Raw genomic sequence first — 21,747 nt, 5'->3', positions numbered from 1 at the left:
ACGTCAGTTTTGTATGAAGCGGTTTAGGAAGACTAAATTAAAAACATGAATTAGACCTAATTCCACCCACTTTTCTTGGGATTACAGGGGAGTCATGACAGTGTTCCAGAGGCCCCCTTTGGGGGTATAAAGCCCCAGAAATTCTGAGAGAGGTTCTGGTTGTCAGTTTTCAGCTAGAGGGAAAAAGGTGGCCACTGAGGTTAGCTGGTATGGGTAGCATGTGCTCTGCTTGACAGATACAGAAAAGGGAAATGCATTATACCATGTCTACTTCTAAAGACCTGTTGGAGGTCTGCTCTATAATCTGACAGGGCAGAACTGAGCATATACCACTACCTATGCCTGATTCAAACTGTTCCCTAAACATGTTCTCCTGAGGCAAAAACGTCTGCCAACCCAAAGCAGCCAAAGGAATGGATATTTTAGCTATTTGAACTAGAGAATTAGATTCTCTTAGTAGCACAGTCAGGCTTTCCACAGGAAGAAAGCACTGCAGAATCTATCACAGTGACAGAAGATACCCCAACCTTTGTTTTCTCTCAAAGTCTAGAATTAATTAATAGGCATTTTGATTGGCCAAACCTGAATTCTTGTAAGAAAAATTAGTGTTCCAGCTAGATTATTAGGAGTGGTGACTGGCTTATTGTGCCAAAGTCTCAAATGTTCTAGATATTAATTCATATTCCAAGGAACAACAGTAACATAGTCTTTCTCTCTCATCAGCCTGAGTAGCTTTCAAAAAGGATGTAACAGGGGGGGAGCCAAGATGGCGGCGTGAGTAGAGCAGTGGAAATCTCCTCCCAAAAACACATAGAGCTATGAAAATATAACAAAGAAAAATCTTCCTAAAATAGAGACCACAGGACACAGGACAACATCCAGACCACATCCACACCTGCAAGAACCCAGCGCCTTGTGAAGGGGGTAAGATACAAGCCCCAGCCCGGCGGGACCCGAGCGCCCCTCCCCCCGGCTCCCGGCGGGTGGAGAGAAACCGGAGCAGTTTTTTTTTTTGGCGAGAGCTTTTTGGAAGCCTTAGAGGGACGGGCCCCCGTTGCTGGGGAGGCAGGGTGGCGGGACCGGTGAGGAGGTGCCTGGGAACGGCGCCGGAGGACAAAGAATATCCCGCGTTTCTCCCTGCGAGACCTGGGGGCGGGTGCCTGAGACCGGTGCCTGAGGACGGAGGAGGTCGCGCGTTTTTCCCCTTTTTTTTTTTTCTCTTTTTGGCAAGCGCTTTTTGGAAGCCTTGAAGGGACGGGGACCCCAGTGCTAGGGAGGCACGGTGGCGGGACTGGTGAGCGGGTGGCTGGGACCGGCGCCTGAGGACAAAGAATATCCCCCGTTTTTCCCTGCGGGACCGGTGGGCGGGTGCCTGAGACCGGCACTTGAGGACAGAGGAAATCGCGCGTTTTTCCCCTTTTTTTTCTCTCTTTTCTGCGAGTGCTTTTTGGAAGCCTTAAAGGGACAGGGACCCCGGTGCTAGGGAGGCAGGGCGGCGGGACTGGTGAGCGGGTGCCTGGGACCGGCACCTGAGGACAAAGAATATCCCGCATTTTTCCCTGTGGGACCGGTGGGTGGGTGCCTGAGACCAGCACCTGAGGACGGAAGAAATCGCGCGTTTTTCCCCTTTTTTTTCCTCTCTTTTTGCCAAGTGCTTTTTGGAAGCCTTGAAGGGACAGGGACCCCGGTGCTAGGGAGGCAGGGCGGCGGGACTGGTGAGCGGGTGCGTGGGACCAGTGCCTGAGGACCAAGAATATTGAGCGTTCCTTCCCTGCGGGACCGGTGGGTGGGTGCTTTTTGGAAGCCTTGAAAGGACAGGGACCCTGGTGCTAGGGAGACAGGGCAGCAGGACCAGTGCGCGGGTGCCTGGGACCGGCACCTGAGGAAAAAAAAAAAAAAAAAATCGCGTGTTTTTTCTTTTTTTTTTCCTTTCTGTTCCCTCTCTCATTGTTGCTGTTGTTGTTTTGGTTTGGAGAGTGCTTTTTGGAAATCTTAAAGGGGCAGGACAGGTCACTTAGACCAGAAGCAGGGAATCTGGGGATCTCTGGGCACTCTAACCCCCTGGGCAGCAGGGAGCACAGAGGCCCCTTACGGAGATAAATAGTCTCCTGGCTGCTCCCCCTCTAACGGGGCTCCACCATTTTGGAGGAACAGCCCCAGCCAGGCCAAGCCCACAGCAACAGTGGAGATAAACCCCAAAGCAACTGGGCAGGAAGCAGAAGCCCTGTCTGCGCACAGCTGCCCAGCACAAGCCACTAGAGGTCGCTATTCTCCCAGGAAAAGGCTACAAACCAACAAGAAGGGAAGCTCTTCCAGCGGTCACTTGTACCAGCTCTGCAGACTATCTCTATCACCATGAAAAGGCAAAACTACAGGCAGACAAAGATCACAGAGACAACACCTGAGAAGGAGACAGACCTAACTAGTCCTCCTGAAAAAGAATTCAAAATAAAAATCATGAACATGCTGACAGAGATGCAGAAAAAAATGCAAGAGCAATGGGATGAGATGCAGAGAAAAATGCAAGAGCAGTGGGATGAGATGCAGAGAAAAATGCAAGAGCAGTGGGATGAAGTCCGGAAGGAGATCACAGATGTCAGGAAAGAGATCACAGAAGTGAAACAATCCCTGGAAGGATTTATAAGCAGAATGGATAAGATGCAAGAGGCCATTGAAGGAATAGAAGCCAGAGAACAGGAACGTATAGAAGCTGACATAGAGAGAGATAAAAGGATCTCCAGGAATGAAACAACACTAAGAGAAATATGTGACCAATACAAAAGGAAAAACATTCGTATTATAGGGATACCAGAAGAGGAAGAAAGAGGAAAAGGGATAGAAAGTGTCTTTGAAGAAATAATTGCTGAAAACTTCCCCAAACTGGGGGAGGAAATAATCGAACAGACCATGGAATTATACAGAACCCCCAACAGAAAGGATCCAAGGAGGACAACACCAAGACACATAATAATTAAAATGGCAAGGATCAAGGACAAGGAAAGAGTTTTAAAGGCAGCTAGAGAGAAAAAGGTCACCTATAAAGGAAAACCAATCAGGCTAACATCAGACTTCTCAACAGAAACCCTACAGGCCAGAAGAGAATGGCATGATATACTTAATGCAATGAAACAGAAGGGCCTTGAACCAAGGATACTGTATCCAGCACGACTATCATTTAAATATGATGGTGGGATCAAACAATTCCCAGACAAGCAAAAGCTGAGGGAATTTGCTTCCCACAAACCACCTCTACAGGGCATCCTACAGGGACTGCTCTAGATGGGAGCACCCCTAAAAAGAGCACAGAACAAAACACACAACATATGAAGAAGGGAGGAGGAGGAATAAGAAGGGAGAGAAGAAAAGACTCTCCAGACAGTGTATATAACAGCTCAATAAGCGAGCTAAGTTAGGCAGTAAGATACTAAAGAAGCTAACCTTGAACCTTTGGTAACCACGAATCTAAAGCCTGCAATGGCAATAAGTACATATCTTTCAATAGTCACCCTAAATGTAAATGGACTTAATGCACCAATCAAAAGACATAGAGTAATAGAATGGATAAAAAAGCAAGACCCATCTATATGCTGCTTACAAGAAACTCACCTTAAACCCAAAGATAAGCATAGACTAAAAGTCAAGGGATGGAAAAACATATTTCAGGCAAACAACAGTGAGAAGAAAGCAGGGGTTGCAGTACTAATATCAGACAAAATAGACTTCAAAACAAAGAAAGTAACAAGAGATAAAGAAGGCCACTACATAATGATAAAGGGCTTAGTCCAACAAGAGGATATAACCATTCTAAATATATATGCACCCAATACAGGAGCACCAGCATATGTGAAGCAAATACTAACAGAACTAAAGAGGGAAATAGACTGCAATGCATTCATTGTAGGAGACTTCAACACACCACTCACCCCAAAGGATAGATCCACCGGGCAGAAAATAAGTAAAGACACACAGGCACTGAACAACACACTAGAACAGATGGACCTAATAGACATCTATAGAACTTTACATCCAAAAGCAACAGGATATACATTCTTCTCAAGTGCACATGGAACATTCTCCAGAATAGACCACATACTAGCTCACAAAAAGAGCCTCAGTAAATTCCACAATATTGAAATTCTACCAACCAATTTTTCAGACCACAAAGGTATGAAAGTAGAAATAAATTCTACAAAGAAAACAAAAAGGCTCACAAACACATGGAGGCTTAACAACATGCTACTAAATAATCAATGGATCAATGAACAAATCAAAATAGAGATCAAGGAATATATAGAAACAAATGACAACAACAACACTAAGCCCCAACTTCTGTGGGATGCAGCGAAAGCAGTCTTAAGAGGAAAGTATATAGCAATCCAGGCACACTTGAAGAAGGAAGAACAATCCCAAATGAATAGTCTAACATCACAATTATTAAAACTGGAAAAAGAAGAACAAATGAGGCCTAAAGTCAGCAGAAGGAGGGACATAATAAAGATCAGAGAAGAAATAAACAAAATTGAGAAGAATAAAACAATAGCAAAAATCAATGAAACCAAGAGCTGGTTCTTTGAGAAAATAAACAAAATAGATAAGCCTCTAGCCCAACTTATTAAGAGAAAAAGAGAGTCAACACAAATCAACATAATCAGAAATGAGAATGGAAAAATCACGACAGACTCCACAGAAATACAAAGAATTATTAAAGACTACTATGAAAACCTATATGCCAACAAGCTGGAAAACCTAGAAGAAATGGACAACTTCCTAGAAAAATACAACCTCCCAAGACTGACCAAGGAAGAAACACAAAAGTTAAACAAACCAATTACAAGCAAAGAAATTGAAACAGTAATCAAAAAACTACCCAAGAACAAAACCCCGGGGCCGGACGGATTTACCTCGGAATTTTATCAGACACACAGAGAAGACATAATACCCATTCTCCTTAAAGTGTTCCACAAAATAGAAGAAGAGGGAATACTCCCAAACTCATTCTATGAAGCCAACATCACCCTAATACCAAAACCAGGCAAAGACCCCACCAAAAAGAAAATTACAGACCAATATCCCTGATGAACGTAGATGCAAAAATACTCAATAAAATATTAGCAAACAGAATTCAACAGTATATCAAAAGGATCATACACCATGACCAAGTGGGGTTCATCCCAGGGATGCAAGGATGGTACAACATTCGAAAATCCATCAACATCATCCACCACATCAACAAAAAGAAAGACAAAAACCACATGATCATCTCCATAGATGCTGAAAAAGCATTTGACAAAATTCAACATCCATTCATGATAAAAACTCTCAGCAAAATGGGAATAGAGGGCAAGTACCTCAACATAATAAAGGCCATATATGATAAACCCACAGCCAGCATTATACTGAACAGCGAGAAGCTGAAAGCATTTCCACTGAGATCGGGAACCAGACAGGGATGCCCACTCTCCCCACTGTTATTTAACATAGTACTGGAGGTCCTAGCCACGGCAATCAGACAAAACAAAGAAATACAAGGAATCCAGATTGGTAAAGAAGAAGTTAAACTGTCACTATTTGCAGATGATATGATACTGTACATAAAAAACCCTAAAGACTCCACTCCAAAACTACTAGAACTGATATCGGAATACAACAAAGTTGCAGGATACAAAATCAACACACAGAAATCTGTAGCTTTCCTATACACTAACAACGAATCAATAGAAAGAGAAATCAGGAAAACAATTCCATTCACCATTGCATCAAAAAGAATAAAATACCTAGGAATAAACCTAACCAAGGAAGTGAAAGACTTATACTCTGAAAACTACAAGTCACTCTTAAGAGAAATTAAAGGGGACACTAATAAATGGAAACTCATCCCATGCTCATGGCTAGGAAGAATTAATATCGTCAAAATGGCCATCCTGCCGAAAGCAATATACAAATTTGATGCAATCCCTCTCAAATTACCAGCAACATTCTTCAATGAATTGGAACAAATAATTCAAAAATTCATATGGAAACACCAAAGACCCCGAATAGCCAAAGCAATCCTGAAAAAGAAGAATAAAGTAGGGGGGATCTCACTCCCCAACTTCAAGCTCTACTACAAAGCCATAGTAATCAAGACAATTTGGTACTGGCACAAGAACAGAGCCACAGACCAGTGGAACAGATTAGAGACCCCAGAAATTAACCCAAACATATATGGTCAATTAATATTTGATAAAGGAGCCATGGACATACAATGGCAAAATGACAGTCTCTTCAACAGATGGTGCTGGCAAAACTGGACAGCTACATGTAGGAGAATGAAACTGGACCATTGTCTAACCCCATATACAAAGGTAAACTCAAAATGGATCAAAGACCTGAATGTAAGTCACGAAACCATTAAACTCTTGGAAAAAAACATAGGCAAAAACCTCTTAGACATAAACATGAGTGATCTCTTCTTGAACATATCTCCCCGGGCAAGGAAAACAACAGCAAAAATGAGCAAGTGGGACTACATTAAGCTGAAAAGCTTCTGTACAGCGAAAGACACCATCAATAGAACAAAAAGGAACCCTACAATATGGGAGAATATATTTGAAAATGACAGATCTGATAAAGGCTTGACGTCCAGAATATATAAAGAGCTCACACGCCTCAACAAACAAAAAACAAATAACCCAATTAAAAAATGGGCAGAGGAACTGAACAGACAGTTCTCCAAAATAGAAATACAGATGGCCAAGAGACACATGAAAAGATGCTCCACATCGCTAATTATCAGAGAAATGCAAATTAAAACTACAATGAGGTATCACCTCACACCAGTAAGGATAGCTGCCATCCAAAAGACAAACAACAACAAATGTTGGCGAGGCTGTGGAGAAAGGGGAACCCTCCTACACTGCTGGTGGGAATGTAAATTAGTTCAACCATTGTGGAAAGCAGTATGGAGGTGCATCAAAATGCTCAAAACAGACCTACCATTTGACCCAGGAATTCCACTCCTAGGAATTTACCCTAAGAACGCAGCAATCAAGTTTGAGAAAGACAGATGCACTCCTATGTTTATCGCAGCACTATTTACAATAGCCAAGAATTGGAAGCAACCTAAATGTCCATCAGTAGATGAATGGATAAAGAAGATGTGGTACATATACACAATGGAATACTACTCAGCCATAAGAAGTGGAAAAATCCAACCATTTGCAGCAACATGGATGGAGCTGGAGAGTATTATGCTCAGTGAAATAAGCCAAGCGGAGAAAGAGAAATACCAAATGATTTCACTCATCTGAGGAGTATAGGAACAAAGGAAAAACTGAAGGAACAAAACAGCAGCAGAATTACAGAACCCAAAAATGGACTAACAGGTACCAAAGGGAAAGGAACTGGGGAGGATGGGTGGGCAGGGAGGGATAAGGGGGGGGAAGAAGAAGGGGGGTATTAAGATTAGCATGCATGGGGGGGAGGGAGAAAGGGGAGGGTGGGCTGCACAACACAGAGAGGACAAGTAGTGACTCTACAACATTTTGCTAAGCTGATGGACAGTAACCATAATGTGGTTGTTAGGGGGGACCTGATATAGGGGAGAGCATAGTAAACATAGTATTCTTCAGGTAAGTGTAGATTAAAAATTTAGAAAAAAAAAAAGAAAGAAAGAAAGAAAAGGGGGATTACTCCTTAACAGGATAAAACTATTGGTAAATCAAAGATCAACGCATGCTTTAAATATCCTTAATGTTGATCACTTAAAGGGTGTCAGATGATCAGCTATGGAGGTACTCTTTTCTGATAATATTCCTTTCTCTTAATTAAAAAAAAAAAAAAAAAAGCAGTTACTGTGTGCTGACCTCCAATGAGTTCTGCACAGTGGTATAGAGGGCATGTCAAAGTGTGGGCAAAGGGTCTGTTTGTTTCTACGCAGAAGATCAAGGCCTAGCTTGGATACCCAGAAAATGAACTAAGATACGATATGAGGAGGAGCTTCCGGCATCAGCACTCTCTGGAGGACTCGTGCCGGGGGATGATCATCAAAAAGCCTCCACAGGGATCCGGACGATGCTGCGGTTGTGGCTGCATCCAGCCCACCATCTCCTGGACTTGCCATAAGAAGGAGGAGGGAGATGTCTAGGCTGGCATGTGCATACAGTGAGACAACGAATTTGACTGGATCTGTACTGTTGGAACTCAACCAGGAGTTGGGAGGGGTGCAAGTTGTAGCACCCCAAAATCTCATGACTATAGACTATCTATGGTTAAAAGAACATATGGGATGTGAACAGATCCCAGAAATGGGCTGCTTTAATTTGTCTGATGGTTCAAGTACAGTTGGAAAATATCCATCATATCATAGATAAATTTTCACAAATGCCTAGGGTGCCTAAATGGTTTTCTTGGCTTCACTGGAGATGGCTGGTAATTATAGATTTGCTTTGTTTATGTCACCGTATTCCTATTATGTCAATATGTGTGTGCAAATTAGTTAGTAGTTTAAAACCTATACATACTTAAGGTACTATACAAGAAGATATGTCAAAGAAATAATCAATCCTCCCAAGTTTCCTTCATATGCTACATCTATAGCTTTTCTTCTTCCTTCCTAATTACAAACTTTAAATAGAATTCGTGCCTCATATCGAATTTACCGAGTATCATAATTCCTCCAGGTGGTAAAGATACCTCGAGACAAGTGCTGGGCATAGAAGCCACAGGGCATAAATCTGCAAAGAAGTAAAAAGCTAACCTTTGCAAACAATATGGCTTCTCTCTCACTTACCAACTTTACATTTCCCTGTATGGCCCCGGAAGATGACTGGTTAGCCAGAGACGGGTAAGATTCCTCAAGGGAGGAACAACCTAAGACAGGCACAGTCGCAGGGGGGCCATCAGGTGAGAATTTGGGGATCAACAGAGGTGAGGCTCAGAACCTCACCCCCCCTGCTTTGAGAGAAATCTTCTGCATCCGTGGATGTCTTGCTGCCCTTGTCTAGCCTGGATTAATACTTAGTCCATAGGCACACACCTGATCATCTGATCATCTACATTTGCCTTCTTACAGCACTAAACTATGTTTTCTACCTTTATCTTGCATCTACCTACCACTTCAGCATTTTATTAAAAATAAAAATAATAATAATAATAGGAGAAATGTGGGATCAACATATAAATCAAGTACAAAAATCAAATGAATATTCATATTTGACCTGATGGTTTATAGGTCATATTGCATGATCAAAACCGAAAGTTTCTGTGATGACTGCCCTTGTACTGTTCACCATGTAAGAATTTATTCACTCTGTAAGAATTCGTTCACCATGTAAGAACTTGTTCGTTATGCTTCAGAAGATTGGAGACTGACGAGAATTAGGCTTGAGATGGATTAATGATTGTACATTGAGCATTGACCCCCCTATACTGAATTTTATTGTTGTTAACAACCATTTGATCAATAAATATGAGAGATGCCCTCTCAAAAAAAAAAAAAAAAAAAAAAAAACTGGAAAAAAAAAAAAAAAAAAAAAACACAATACTCATTAAATGTTTACTGAATATAAAAAAAAAAAAAAAAAAAAAAAGGATGTAACAGTTGTGGAAACTCAGAAACAGGATGCATAGTGAAAAATCTCAATAATGTGTTAATTCACTCTGCTCTAGGTTCGTTGACCTAATGTCCAAGGCCTCTGTTTTGTCCTCTTTTCCATACCTCTGGGCCGAGCTCTTATTGTTCCATCACATCCCACCTAAATGATCCAGGGGCAAGTTGAGATTTACATTATCATCTTCAGATTCTTTTTCTAACTACACCAATGCTCACTCCAAATGTCCCAGTATAACCTGTGTATGATGCCAAATTCATTTCTTAATCTAATGCTCAGATTACAGTTTTTGACATTGAATTATCAGCATGCATTTTGACACCTGGCAAAGAACCAAAGCACCATTGCAACCTAGCAGCCTAGCAGTACAGGGCTCTGTGACACTGAGAAGCAGGAACAAGTTTTCTTCATGTTCCTTTAACACAAAGCATAGCCATTTCCACCAACTGAATATTGTGATTTTAAAGTGGGCCATCTATAGCATACAAAATTAATACACAGAAATCTGTTGCTTTCCTACACACTAACAGTGAACTAGCAGAAAGAGAAATCAGGAAAACAATTCCATTCACAATTGCATCAAAAAGAATAAAATATCTAGGAATAAACCTAACCAAGGAAGTGAAAGACCTATACCCTGAAAACTATAAGACACTCTTAAGAGAAATTAAAGAGGGCACTAACAAATGGAAACTCATCCCATGCTCTTGGCTAGGAAGAATTAATATTGTCAAAATGGCCATTCTGCCTAAAGCAATCAACAGATTCAATGCAACCCCTATCAAAATACCAACAGCATTCTTCAACAAACTGGAACAAATAGTACTAAAATTTATTTGGAACCACAAAAGACCCTGAATAGCCAAAGCAATCCTGAGAAGGAAGAATAAAGTGGGGGGGGATCTCGCTTCCCAACTTCAAGTTCTACTACAAAGCCACAGTAATCAAGACAATTTGGTACTGGCACAAGAACAGGCCCACAGACCAGTGGAACAGAATAGAAAGTCCAGATATTAACCCAAACATATATGGTCAATTAATATATGATAAAGAAGCTATGGACATATGATGGGGAAATGACCGCCTCTTCAACAGCTGGTGTTGGCAAAACTGGACAGCTACATGTAAGAGAATCAAACTGGATCACTGCCTAACCCCATACACAAAAGTAAATTAGAAATGGATCAAAGACCTGAATATAAGTCATGAAACCATAAAACTCTTAGGAAAAAACATAGGCAAAAATCTCTTGGACATAAACATGAACAACTTCTTCATGAATATATCTCCCTGGGCAAGTGAAACAAAAGCAAAAATGAACAAGTGGGCCTATATCAAGCTGAAAAGCTTCTGTACAGCAAAGGATACCACCAATAGAAAAAAAGGTATCCTGAAGTATGGGAGAATATATTCATAAATGACAGATCCGATAAAGGGTTGACATCCAAAATATATAAAGAGCTCATGCACCTCCACAAACTAAAAGCAAATAATCCAATTAAAATATGGGCACAGGGTCTGAACAGACACTTCTCCAAAGAAGAAATTCAAATGGCAAACAGACACATGAAAAGATGCTCCACATTGCTAATCATCAGAGAATTGCAAATATCACCTCACACCAGTAAGGATGGCCACCATCCAAAAGAAAAACAACAACAAATGTTGGCGAGGTTGTGGAGAAAGGGGAACCCTCCTACACTGCTGGTGGGAATGTAAATTAGTTCAACCATTGTGGAAAGCAGTATGGAGGTTCCTCAAAAAACTAAAAATAGAAATACCACTTGACCCAGGAATTCCACTTCTGGGAATTTACCCTAAGAATGCAGCAGCCCAGTTTGATAAAAGACATATGCACCCCTATGTTTCTCACAGCACTATTTACAATAGCCAAGAAATGGAAGCAACCTAAGTGTCCATCAGTAGATGAATGGATAAAGAAGATGTGGTACATATACACCATGGAATATTATTCAGCCATAAGAAGAAAACAAATCCTACCATTTGCAACAACATGGATGGGGCTAGAGGGTATTATGCTCAGTGAAATAAGTGAGGCAGAAAAAGACAAGTATCAAATGATTCACTCATCTGTGGAGTATAAGAACAAAGAAAAAAACTGAAGGAGCAAAACAGTAGCAGACTCACAGAACCCAAGAATGGACTAACAGTTACCAAAGGGAAAGGAACTGGGGAGGTTGAGTGGGAAGGGAGTGATAAGGGAAAAAAAAGAAAAAGGGGCATTACTATTAGCAGACATAATGTGGCCAGGGGCGGGGCACAGGGAGGGTTGTACAACACAGAGAAGACAAGTAGTGATTCTATAGCATCTTACTATGCTGATGGACAGTGACTGTAATGGGGTATGTGGGGGGGACTTGGTAATGGGGGAGTCTAGTAAGCATAATGTTCATCATGTAATTGCAGATTAATGATACCAAAATAAAAATAAATAAATAAATAAACAGAAAGTGAACTAAAGTGGGTTGTCAAAAAGTATTTCTAAATCTAATTCCATTCAGTGTAAGGTCCTTACAATGGACTCCCCAAGAGCCACATAGTGTTTGACCTACAAGGCAAAGATAAAGTAGCTTTCAGTTTACCTCACAAGAAAACAAAATGAAAAAAGAAATCATACATTAAACACTTCATTTTGTAGCTCTTTATGAACATGGCCACCAAAGAAATAAGCTGAAAGACTAAATGTTGTTGTCATATCAGCTTCTTTTAGCACAGCTAGTGAAAAGAGGGATGATCATTTGTGCATGTGAGTATGACTGAAAGGCCAATTTGTGACCTGCTCACATTTCCTCACATGGGGCCTGCACAGATGAGCATGCCATCCCCAGGCAGGAGGTCAAGGCGGAATCTAGCACTGATTTGGTTCTGTTGTGCAGACCTGGGGTCACCTAAAGTCTCAAATTGTCCAGTCATCTAACAGCTTACAGCTACTCAGGTCTGCTTTTGTTTGATCTGGAGCTTACAATTATATTGCTTCCAGGCCCAGTGCCAGTGTTGTTATTTAGCTTTAAGCTTTCTTGTAATATGAATGAGTCATTGAGCAGGATGTTACCTAAATAACAAAAATTCAGAACCAGCTTCCAGCTCTATGTAGCTAATTACTATATTAACTACTTTACCAATTAATAAAAGAAACATACATTTAAACAGACAAGTGATACAATTTTTCACATGTCAAAATGGTAAATTTAAAAAATAGCAATAATCAGAGTTGACAATGATAAAGTGAGGGTAAAATATTAATTGGTACAACTTTTCAGATTGGAAAAGTTCTTGTTGTCGGGCAGCTGCCTTTGGCGAGGTCTCTTCCTGAGCAGTAGGTGAAACCTCAGCCTGGACAGGAGATGGTTCTTGACTGATTGAGAAAGAATTCTCAAACAGGTCAGACAAGTGTAAGTAAGAAAGAAATTCATTGATTTGAGAGTAGCAGTGAATGGCAGCAGCTATGCAGGCAACAGACAGCAAAGAAGGACAGAGGGAGGAAAGGGAAATTCACTGAACTCTTCCTCAGCATAGGGCAGATCCCTTGCCAACTCCTGAAGCCAGGGTCACATGACAGCCAGTATCCACTTGCATCTGCATGGTGTGGGAAATCAGCCCTTACCACTCCAGGATTTGGGGAAACCATTGAGCACTGGATGGAATGAGATTATGTTCTGAAAACTTTTCAAAGGCAAAGAAAGGAGATCTTCAGGCAGGCTACTAAACACCATGAGCATACAGTTGCAGTCCTATCCCAGTCACTTAGGCAATGGAAACTTGCAAATCCAAATCAGAGATCTTAGTAGCTTTTCCCCAAGTGTCTTAAGTAGAATACAGAGAGTGAAGACTAGTGCTTAAGTCTAGAAAGTTAAATGCTAACCCCCCAAGGGGCTTGGAAATGCATAGAGACAAAATGCAGTAAGTTGAGCATAAAGAAGTCTTTATTTAAGGCAAAGTACACATTCAAAGAAAAAGAAGTGCAGTCAACCTCCGAAAGGAGGCATACTTAAAGCTTAGAATTCTGTCATTTAAAGATTTCAAGGATGGGGCAAAGGGCCAGGGGCGAGTGTAAGCTTGACATGTGATGTCTGTCTCCAGTGAGAGACATTATGTCATTATCCATACTCAGTCCTCTAGTTATTCTGTAAGATAAACTTAACACAGGAATTTATTGATCCTGTTCTTCCCCAAGATAGTGGTTTCCCTCAAGTAGTGGAAACATACCATTTAGGACTGCTTGCTTTGTCTTAAGATTGACTCATTGTTGTCTTATTGGCTGATTTCCATAAAATATGTTAGGAATCTTACCTCCTAACTCCCTCGTTTTTAAAATGGAATCTTAGAATGCAGCACTCAAGTTTGAAAAAGACAGGTGCACCCCTATGTTTATCGCAGCACTATTTACAATAGCTAAGAATTGGAAGCAACCTAAGTGTCCATCAGTAGATGAATGGATAAAGAAGATGTGGTACATACATATACACAATGGAATACTACTCAGCCATAAGAAGAAAACAAATCCTACCATTTGCAACAACATGGATGGAGCTAGAGGGTATTATTCTCAGTGAAATAAGCCAAGTGGAGAAAGAGAAATACCAAATGATTTCACTCATCTGTGGAGTATAAGAACAAAGGAAAAACTGAAGGAATGAAACAGCAGCAGAATCACAGAACCCAAGAATGGACTAACAGTTACCAAAGGGAAAGGGACTGGGGAGGAGAGGTGGGTAGTGAGGGATAAGGGGGGTGAAGAAGAAAGGGGGTATTATGATTAGCATGCATAATGGGGGGGTGGGAGAAAGGGGAGGGCTGTGCAACACAGAGAAGACAAGTAGTGATTCTACAACATTTTGCTATGCTGATGGACAGTGACTGTAAAGGGGTTTGTGGGGGGAACCTGGTATAGGGGAGAGCCTAGTAAACATAATATTCTTCATGTAACTGTAGATTAATGGTAACAAAAAAAAAAAAAAGAAAGAAAGGGGCGATTACTCCCTGATAGGATAAAACTAACTGTAAATCAATGATTAATGCATGCTTTAAATATCCTTAATTTTGATCATTTAAAGGGTGTCAGATGATCAGCTATGGAAGTACATTTTTCTGATAGTATTCCTTTCTCTTAAAAAAACAACAAAAAAAGCAGTTCCTGTGTGGTGATCTCCAATAAGTTCTTCACGATGATATAAAGGGCATATCAAAGTGTGGGCAAAGAGTTTGTTTGTGTTTATACAGAGGATCAAAGCCTAATTTGGCTACCCAGAAAATGAATTAAGATACGATATGAAGAAGAACTTCCAACATCAACATTCTCTGGAAGAGTCATTCCAGAAGATGATCATCAAAAAACTTCAACAAAGATCCTGGCACTGTTGCAGTTGTAGCTGCATTCATCCCACCAGTTCCTGGACTTGCCATTGGAATGAAGAAGGAGATATCTAAGCTGGCCTGTGCATACAGTGTAAAACAACAAATTTGACTGGATCTATACTGCCGGAACTCAACCAAAAATTAGGAGAAGTGCAAGTTGCAGCGCTCCAAAATCTTGCGACTACAGACTATCTACTGTTAAGAGAACATATGGGATGTGAACAGTTCCCAGGAATGTGTTGTTTTAATTTGTCTGATTTTTCTCAAACTATTCAAATTCAGTTAGACAATATCCATCATATCATTGATAGGTTTTCACAAATGCCTAGGGTGCCTAACTGGTTTTCTTGGTTTCACTGGAGATAGCTGGTAATTGTAGGTCTGCTTTGGTTATGTAGCTGTATTCCTATTATGTTAATGTGTGTGCACAATTTAATTAGTAGTTTAAAACCTATACATGCTTATGTTACTCTACAAGAAGATATGTCAAAGAAATAACCAATCTTCCCATGTTTTCTTTCATCTGCTACTTCTATAGCTTTTCTTCTTCCTTCCTAATTACAACCCTAAGTAGAATTTGTGCCTCATATCGAAATTACAGAGTATCATAATTCTTCCAAGTGGTAAAGATACCTCAAGACAAATGCTGGGCATAAAAGCCACAGGGCATAAATCTTCAAAGAAGTAAAAAGCTAACCTTTTCAAACAATATTGCTTCTCTCTCACTTACCAACTTTACATTTCCCTGTATGGCCCCGGAAGACAACTGGTTAGCCAGAGACGGGTAAGATTCCTCAAGGGAGGAACAACCTAAGATAGGCACAGTCACAGGGGGGCCATCAGGTGAGAAATTGGGGATCAACAGAGGTGAGGCTTAGAACCTCACCCCCCCTGTTTTGAAAGAAATCTTCTGCATCCGTGGATGTTTTGTTGCCCTTGTCTAGCTTGGATTAATACTTAGTCTATAGGCACACACCTGATCATCTACATTTGCCATCTTACAGCACTAAACTATGTTTTCTACCTTTATCTTGCATCTACCTACCGCTTCAGCATTTTATTAAAAATAATAATAGTAATAATAAGGGAGAAATGTGGGATTCACATATAAATCAAGTGTAAAAATCAAACGAATATTCATATTTGACCTGATTGTTTATAGTTCATAATGCGTGATCAAAACTGAAAGTTTCTGTGGTGACTGCCCTTGCACTGTTCACCATGTAAGAACTTATTCCCTATGTAAGAATTTGTTCACCATGTAAGAACTCGTTCATTATGCTTCAGAAGATTGGAGACTGACGAGAATTAGGCTTGGGGTTGATTAATGATTGTGCATTGAGTCCCCTATACAGAATTTTATTGTTGTTAACAACCATTTGATTAATAAATATGAGAGATGCCCTCTCAATAAAAAAAAAATGGAATCTTAGTCTTAAGGTGGAGTCCCTTCTGTTCGTAATATACTATTTATAACTCAGCATTTTTTTGTCATAGGCAGGAAAATTTAATAATGATGCTTGTTGCATGTCCCTGCTCTATCTCATTTTGGATTCAGTAATTCCATTACTAGGAATTTATCTTAATGAAATAATTAGTAATTTAGATAATAACATACAAATAACAAGGATCCTCGTGAGGTCGTGTATAATAGTGAAACACCACAACCAACCCAATATCAGGGGTTAGATTAATAAATTTTTGTACTTCCCTATTTTAAGCTACTATTCAGCCACTAAGATCAAGAAAATTCAAGATGTGAATACTCTCTTTATAAAACATTAATGCTACTTAGTATAAAGCATTACATTGTAGGAAATCAGAATATGCCAGCCCAAAATATGCCTCTTTGACATAAGGATTATCTTGATCATATTTTGAGAAATAGCAGACACAAGGAAGGAACTGAAAACAGACTATAAATTACCCTTTTGTAAGGGGGGCTTACATTTATAAAGAAAATCTCAATTTGTAAGGAGTCTCCCTCTTACTACCAGGAAGAAAATAATGACTAAATCACAAGAGACTGTGACCAGTGGGCAAGGTACCAACTTAAATCTGCATAACAAGCCTTACCCTTGTTTACTGGATTTTCCCTTGTCACCTTCTATAACTTGCCTCCCCCACACATTTCTTCCTTTGTTTTACGTGAAGACAGTATTTAAACCCACATTCTAGCCACCATGTGTGAGTTACTTCCTGAGTTTCTCCATGTACACATGAGATAGACATATGTATAAACTTGCTTGTTTTTCTTTTGTTAATCTGATTTTTGTTACAGGGCCAAGGCTGAGAACCTAGAAGGGTAGAAGGAAAAGATTTTTCCCTCCTCTACTACATAAAATTAAGTAAAATAAAGTTTGGTTTCCCTCAAGTTCATTAACAAAACATTCATTTTCTTGTAAAACTCCAATAGGATATGTCTTCCCGAGCAGTCACAGACATTACGTCAACTTCAAGAGAAACAGAGTATTAATGGGATAGTAAGATACAACTGGCCTTATTGAAATACAGTTGATATACAATCTTATATCAGTTTCAAGTACACAGCACAGTGGTTCAACAGCTACATACCTAATTAAAGTCTCACCCCCACTAGTGCAGTTCCTATCTGTCAACATAGGAAGATGTTACAGAACCATTGGCTATATTCTCCATGCTGCACTACCATCCCCATGACCAACATGTTCTTTCCTCAGGTTTAAGCAGCTTTTAAAAACTGATGGTTTATTACTGGGGCTCCAGCAACCAACTTTGACCAGGCCTGTCATTAGATCCATACTAGGATTCACAATACTGAAAGAATGTGGTAGAGTATGCTCTTGTTAAACTGGGCCACCATCCAATAGATGGCTTCTATTAGAAGTTGGCAATGTATCTTGCTCACATAAAAATTCAAGTTTTTAATTCTAATAATACCCCTAAGTTAAATCATATTCAATTGTTCATTATAAGAATTACTTCCAAAATTAGTAGATATTTGTTAAACTGGTTTCATATCCTAAATCACATTTAAAATATTCTGTAAGATTGTATTCAACCCAAGTTGCTTTAATATGGAAACATCTCAGCATTGTAATTAATTAAATTCTACTTAGTGAACACACACCCAAAATATAAGAACAAAGACATATGGAAAACTCACGTAAAAAAACCCAAGTGGTCCAGATATATATGGCATTTTCATCCCCAAGAGATACTTGACTTGTGAAGTCACAACGTGGGTGGCCGCCCCAGTTGTCATGGCGCTGATTACAGGCTCTGTAAGCAGGAATGTGGCACTGCCCAGCTGCAGCATGAACATGGCCACCTAAGGGGACAAAGGAAAATGAAATTTCCCATGATTCTAGAACAGTTAATATCTGACACATCTTCTTTTTCTTTTAACACAGACATAGAGTAGATAGAGAGCCAGACATGAGTACGGGAGGGGAGGGGGACTTTGGCTGCTGTTTGTATCAGCTGACGCCTACAATCTACACATTCTGTGTAAGCTGTTCTCCAGGGATGTGGGGAGTGAGGGTAGAGATAAGAGACCATCTAAAACTGGCTGATTCCAACATGGACAAATTGACCCAAACTTCACCCCAAAATACATGATGCACTCATTAACATTGTGAAAATCATGCCTCCCCATGCCATGACAGTTTCAATGAGAAACAAAGAGCCCAGAACTCCCCTACCTGATGTGGGGGTGGAACAAGCCCCAACATTAAAAAATTCCACCTGTTCTTTTTGAAACCTATCCTACTTAATGAATATTCATCTCTTTTTATATAACAAGGCTCCTTATTGTTTCCTCAGCACCATTCCCATTTGGGTCTGTCCATACCCAACTTTTGAGTATGTACTCTTACTTTCCTTTTAAGCTCTCATTCTCCAAATAAACTCTTAAAGCTCAACCACTTTTTTTGCATCCATTCTGGCATTGTTCTTTGCAACAAGATCAAGAATCAAAAGGGCATGGCATGATTCACTACTTTATATCCAGTAGACTTAAAACCTCAAAAGCAGCGAGAGAGAAAAACATTTCTTCCCAGGTTCTCATAGCGAGATACACAGTGCTTTGTCTAGATACTCTTCCAAGCAGCTACATGAGCCAATATGAACAGGCAGATATCAAGACTTATTTCTATGTAGAGAAGAGCAAAAGACAGAGATAGATCAAAAGGGTGTGTCTTAAGACACCCAGGAGTCAGTAGAAAAAAAAAATGTCCTTAAACGTTTCCTTGGTACTCCTACCATCATGCCCTATTGAAAAACCATTTCATGACCAGAGAGAATCATCAACTTTGAGCAGAAGCTGTGCATTGAGCTCTATTGGGCAAAAGATGGCAGGAAGAATCAAAACTCCCCTCTGTTGCTGTTAACACAATGATTAGTGTTCATCCTTTGCCAGAGAAAGAGCTTTTAGGAGATGGCCTACTCTTTGACTAAATACAACTGTGACCTCAATCATAGAAATTGCAAAAAATAAAACTTACTCTTTTTCTTTATATTCATGAATATCCACACTAGAAAAGGGACACAAAGTGGGTCACATTGATATATCCCCTCAATGTGTTAGTTATAATATTTATGTCACCTCTTAAAATTCTTGTTGGGAAAAATGATTAATTATTAAAAACATCAGAGGAAAGAATAACAGTGAGATCTCCTTTTATCAAGAGGTCACAGTGATGAATATGAGAAGCATAAAGTGCTATCTGGTACCATCAGAGCATAAATAGCAAAATGTATCACTTCTATTGCAAAACCCCTTGGCTAAAAGCAACAATGATTTGAACTTGTATTAGAGTGGAGCCTGGGCTCAAATCTGAAAACCTAAATTTTAATCCTGGCTCCACCATGTCCTGGCATTGTGACTACAAAATAGGTTCAACAGAAAGCCTATTGAAGTCTTCTGGGTTTCACCATCATCTATAAATCATTACCTATCCTGTTAGAACTGTTGTAAGTGAATGTTAATATATGAAAGAGTTTTATGTGCAATATATGTGATGTGCCAGGGACATCATCAAGTGTCATATGTACGTATCTAGTGTGAAAAACCAGCCACAGTTTTTAAAGTGGACAAAGGACCATACCACATTTCCCAACTCTGGAAAACTTGTAAGAATTTATCAGTGCAGAAAGAAATGTATTTCAATTGTTTGCAATTTAGTAGCCCCCTTTTGTTCAATATGTAATATAGAAAATAATATGGGTCACCAATGTAGAAATCAGGCAATCTGTTTAAGCCAACACAGGAAGACAAAGTAGCAACATAGGCTACTAACGTATTTTCAGAAACTACGGTTTGTCAAAGTAGAAATGTCCTAAGGGAAATACCCAATCAATCAATGGTGTAGGTACAAGTGGAACATACTGATCTTCTTGGCAGCTCTTGACTCACAGTCTGTTGATTTTTATCCTGAAAACACAGTTTAGAAAAACATTGAACCAATTTCTCCCAAGCATCTCTCTACTAATAAGTTAATTCCAATTTATGACATTAATTCTTCTAGGCCATGAGGATGAAATTAGCTTATTATTGGAATAAGATGAACACCAGAGAGCTGGATTTTCATTTCTGCTAAATATAACATGTAAGCAATCCAAATCTTTGAAACAGTGAAACTTTTTTTGCATATATGGAATTTTATAAATACATGGAATGTTGGAGGGTTCTCATCTGTATGTCAAGAAATTGTGTCTTCATTTATTTCAAGAAGCAAACTCTTTTGGTAGGCCTTTTATAGACCATCATAATTTTACCTTCTGTTTCTTATTTGTTTCCTAAATTCCAGCATCTACTTAGAGGCATTAACGATTTGTTATGCCTGAAAAACAAAGGTCGCCTAACCGGAAGTGTTCACTGACCATTTCCAGCTAACTTGTGTCTTTCAGGAGCAGCCTCCTTGTTTCCACAGTCTGAGTGTTACCAATGGAAGAGGCCAAGAAAATCACACGGTGTGCAAAGAGTTTGGCCATTTCAAATGCTGGAAATATGGGGACCGGTCTTATAACAGAAACCAAAAGAGGTGGGGTATCCTCCTTTAAAACCTATCTACACTCAAATTATTTTTGTAATATTCTACTTGTATATATATTTTTTTGCTTTAAAAAACATCTTCCCAGCAAGGGACAAATCCCTAAAATGGAGAACTCTGAAAGGTCAATAAGCCCTTAAGACCTCATTTCTGATTGGGCTTGTGAAGGGTGACTGCAAACGTGAGATTTTGCATAAGAGAAACTACTCCCTTCCGGATGACAACCTGTTCATAACCAAGACAATCACAGGTATTTCAAGAAGGGAAAGGGAGAGGAGGAGGAGGAGAAAGAGAAGAAAGTGGAATTTAAGAACTCCCTTTTTTCCACCATCCAAATTTCAACAATGATTCACATTAAAATTAGGGATCTGCCATACAGAGGTTGATGAACACAGCTCAAAAGCAGCAGTAACTGTGTACCACAGGTGCCCACAGATGTGCCTGTGGTTTTCCAGATTATCTTGGAACTTAAGTAAGTGAAATGAAGGTCCTTCTAGAATATTTTGCTTATGATCCCGGACACATATTTCTTTATTTGCTTATGCCTTCACTAGGCTCTTGCTTCATAGTAACCTCACCACTGCACAGCTTTGCAAGGATCCTTGTCTTGTCGTTTGTCCTCTTCCCTGAAGCTGGTCACAGGACAGGGGGGGATGTTGGTTGATAACATCTATGCTGCAGAGCTGATTCAGATGTGGAGTCAACTTGAACCACTCCAAGACCCCTCAGGCAGCACCAGGAAAATGAAA

The 21,747-nt window shown here is 39.9% G+C and overlaps 1 protein-coding gene across 1 annotated transcript in view; it reads right to left on the bottom strand.

Annotated features, from left to right (window-relative positions):
* Positions 1–21,747, bottom strand: part of SLC26A7 (solute carrier family 26 member 7) — a 122,451-nt gene that overhangs the window by 59,022 nt on the left and 41,682 nt on the right. Inside the window, exon 4 of the mRNA XM_073229812.1 lies at positions 18,112–18,276. Coding sequence (XP_073085913.1) covers positions 18,112–18,276 — 165 coding nt within the window. The remainder of the gene's footprint in view (positions 1–18,111; positions 18,277–21,747) is intronic.

The sequence above is a fragment of the Manis javanica genome, chromosome 2 (assembly GCF_040802235.1).
Source record: "Manis javanica isolate MJ-LG chromosome 2, MJ_LKY, whole genome shotgun sequence".
NCBI lineage: Eukaryota > Metazoa > Chordata > Mammalia > Pholidota > Manidae > Manis > Manis javanica.
The sequence above is the reverse complement of the archived record's forward strand: the minus strand, read 5'-3'. Positions and strand labels throughout refer to the sequence as shown.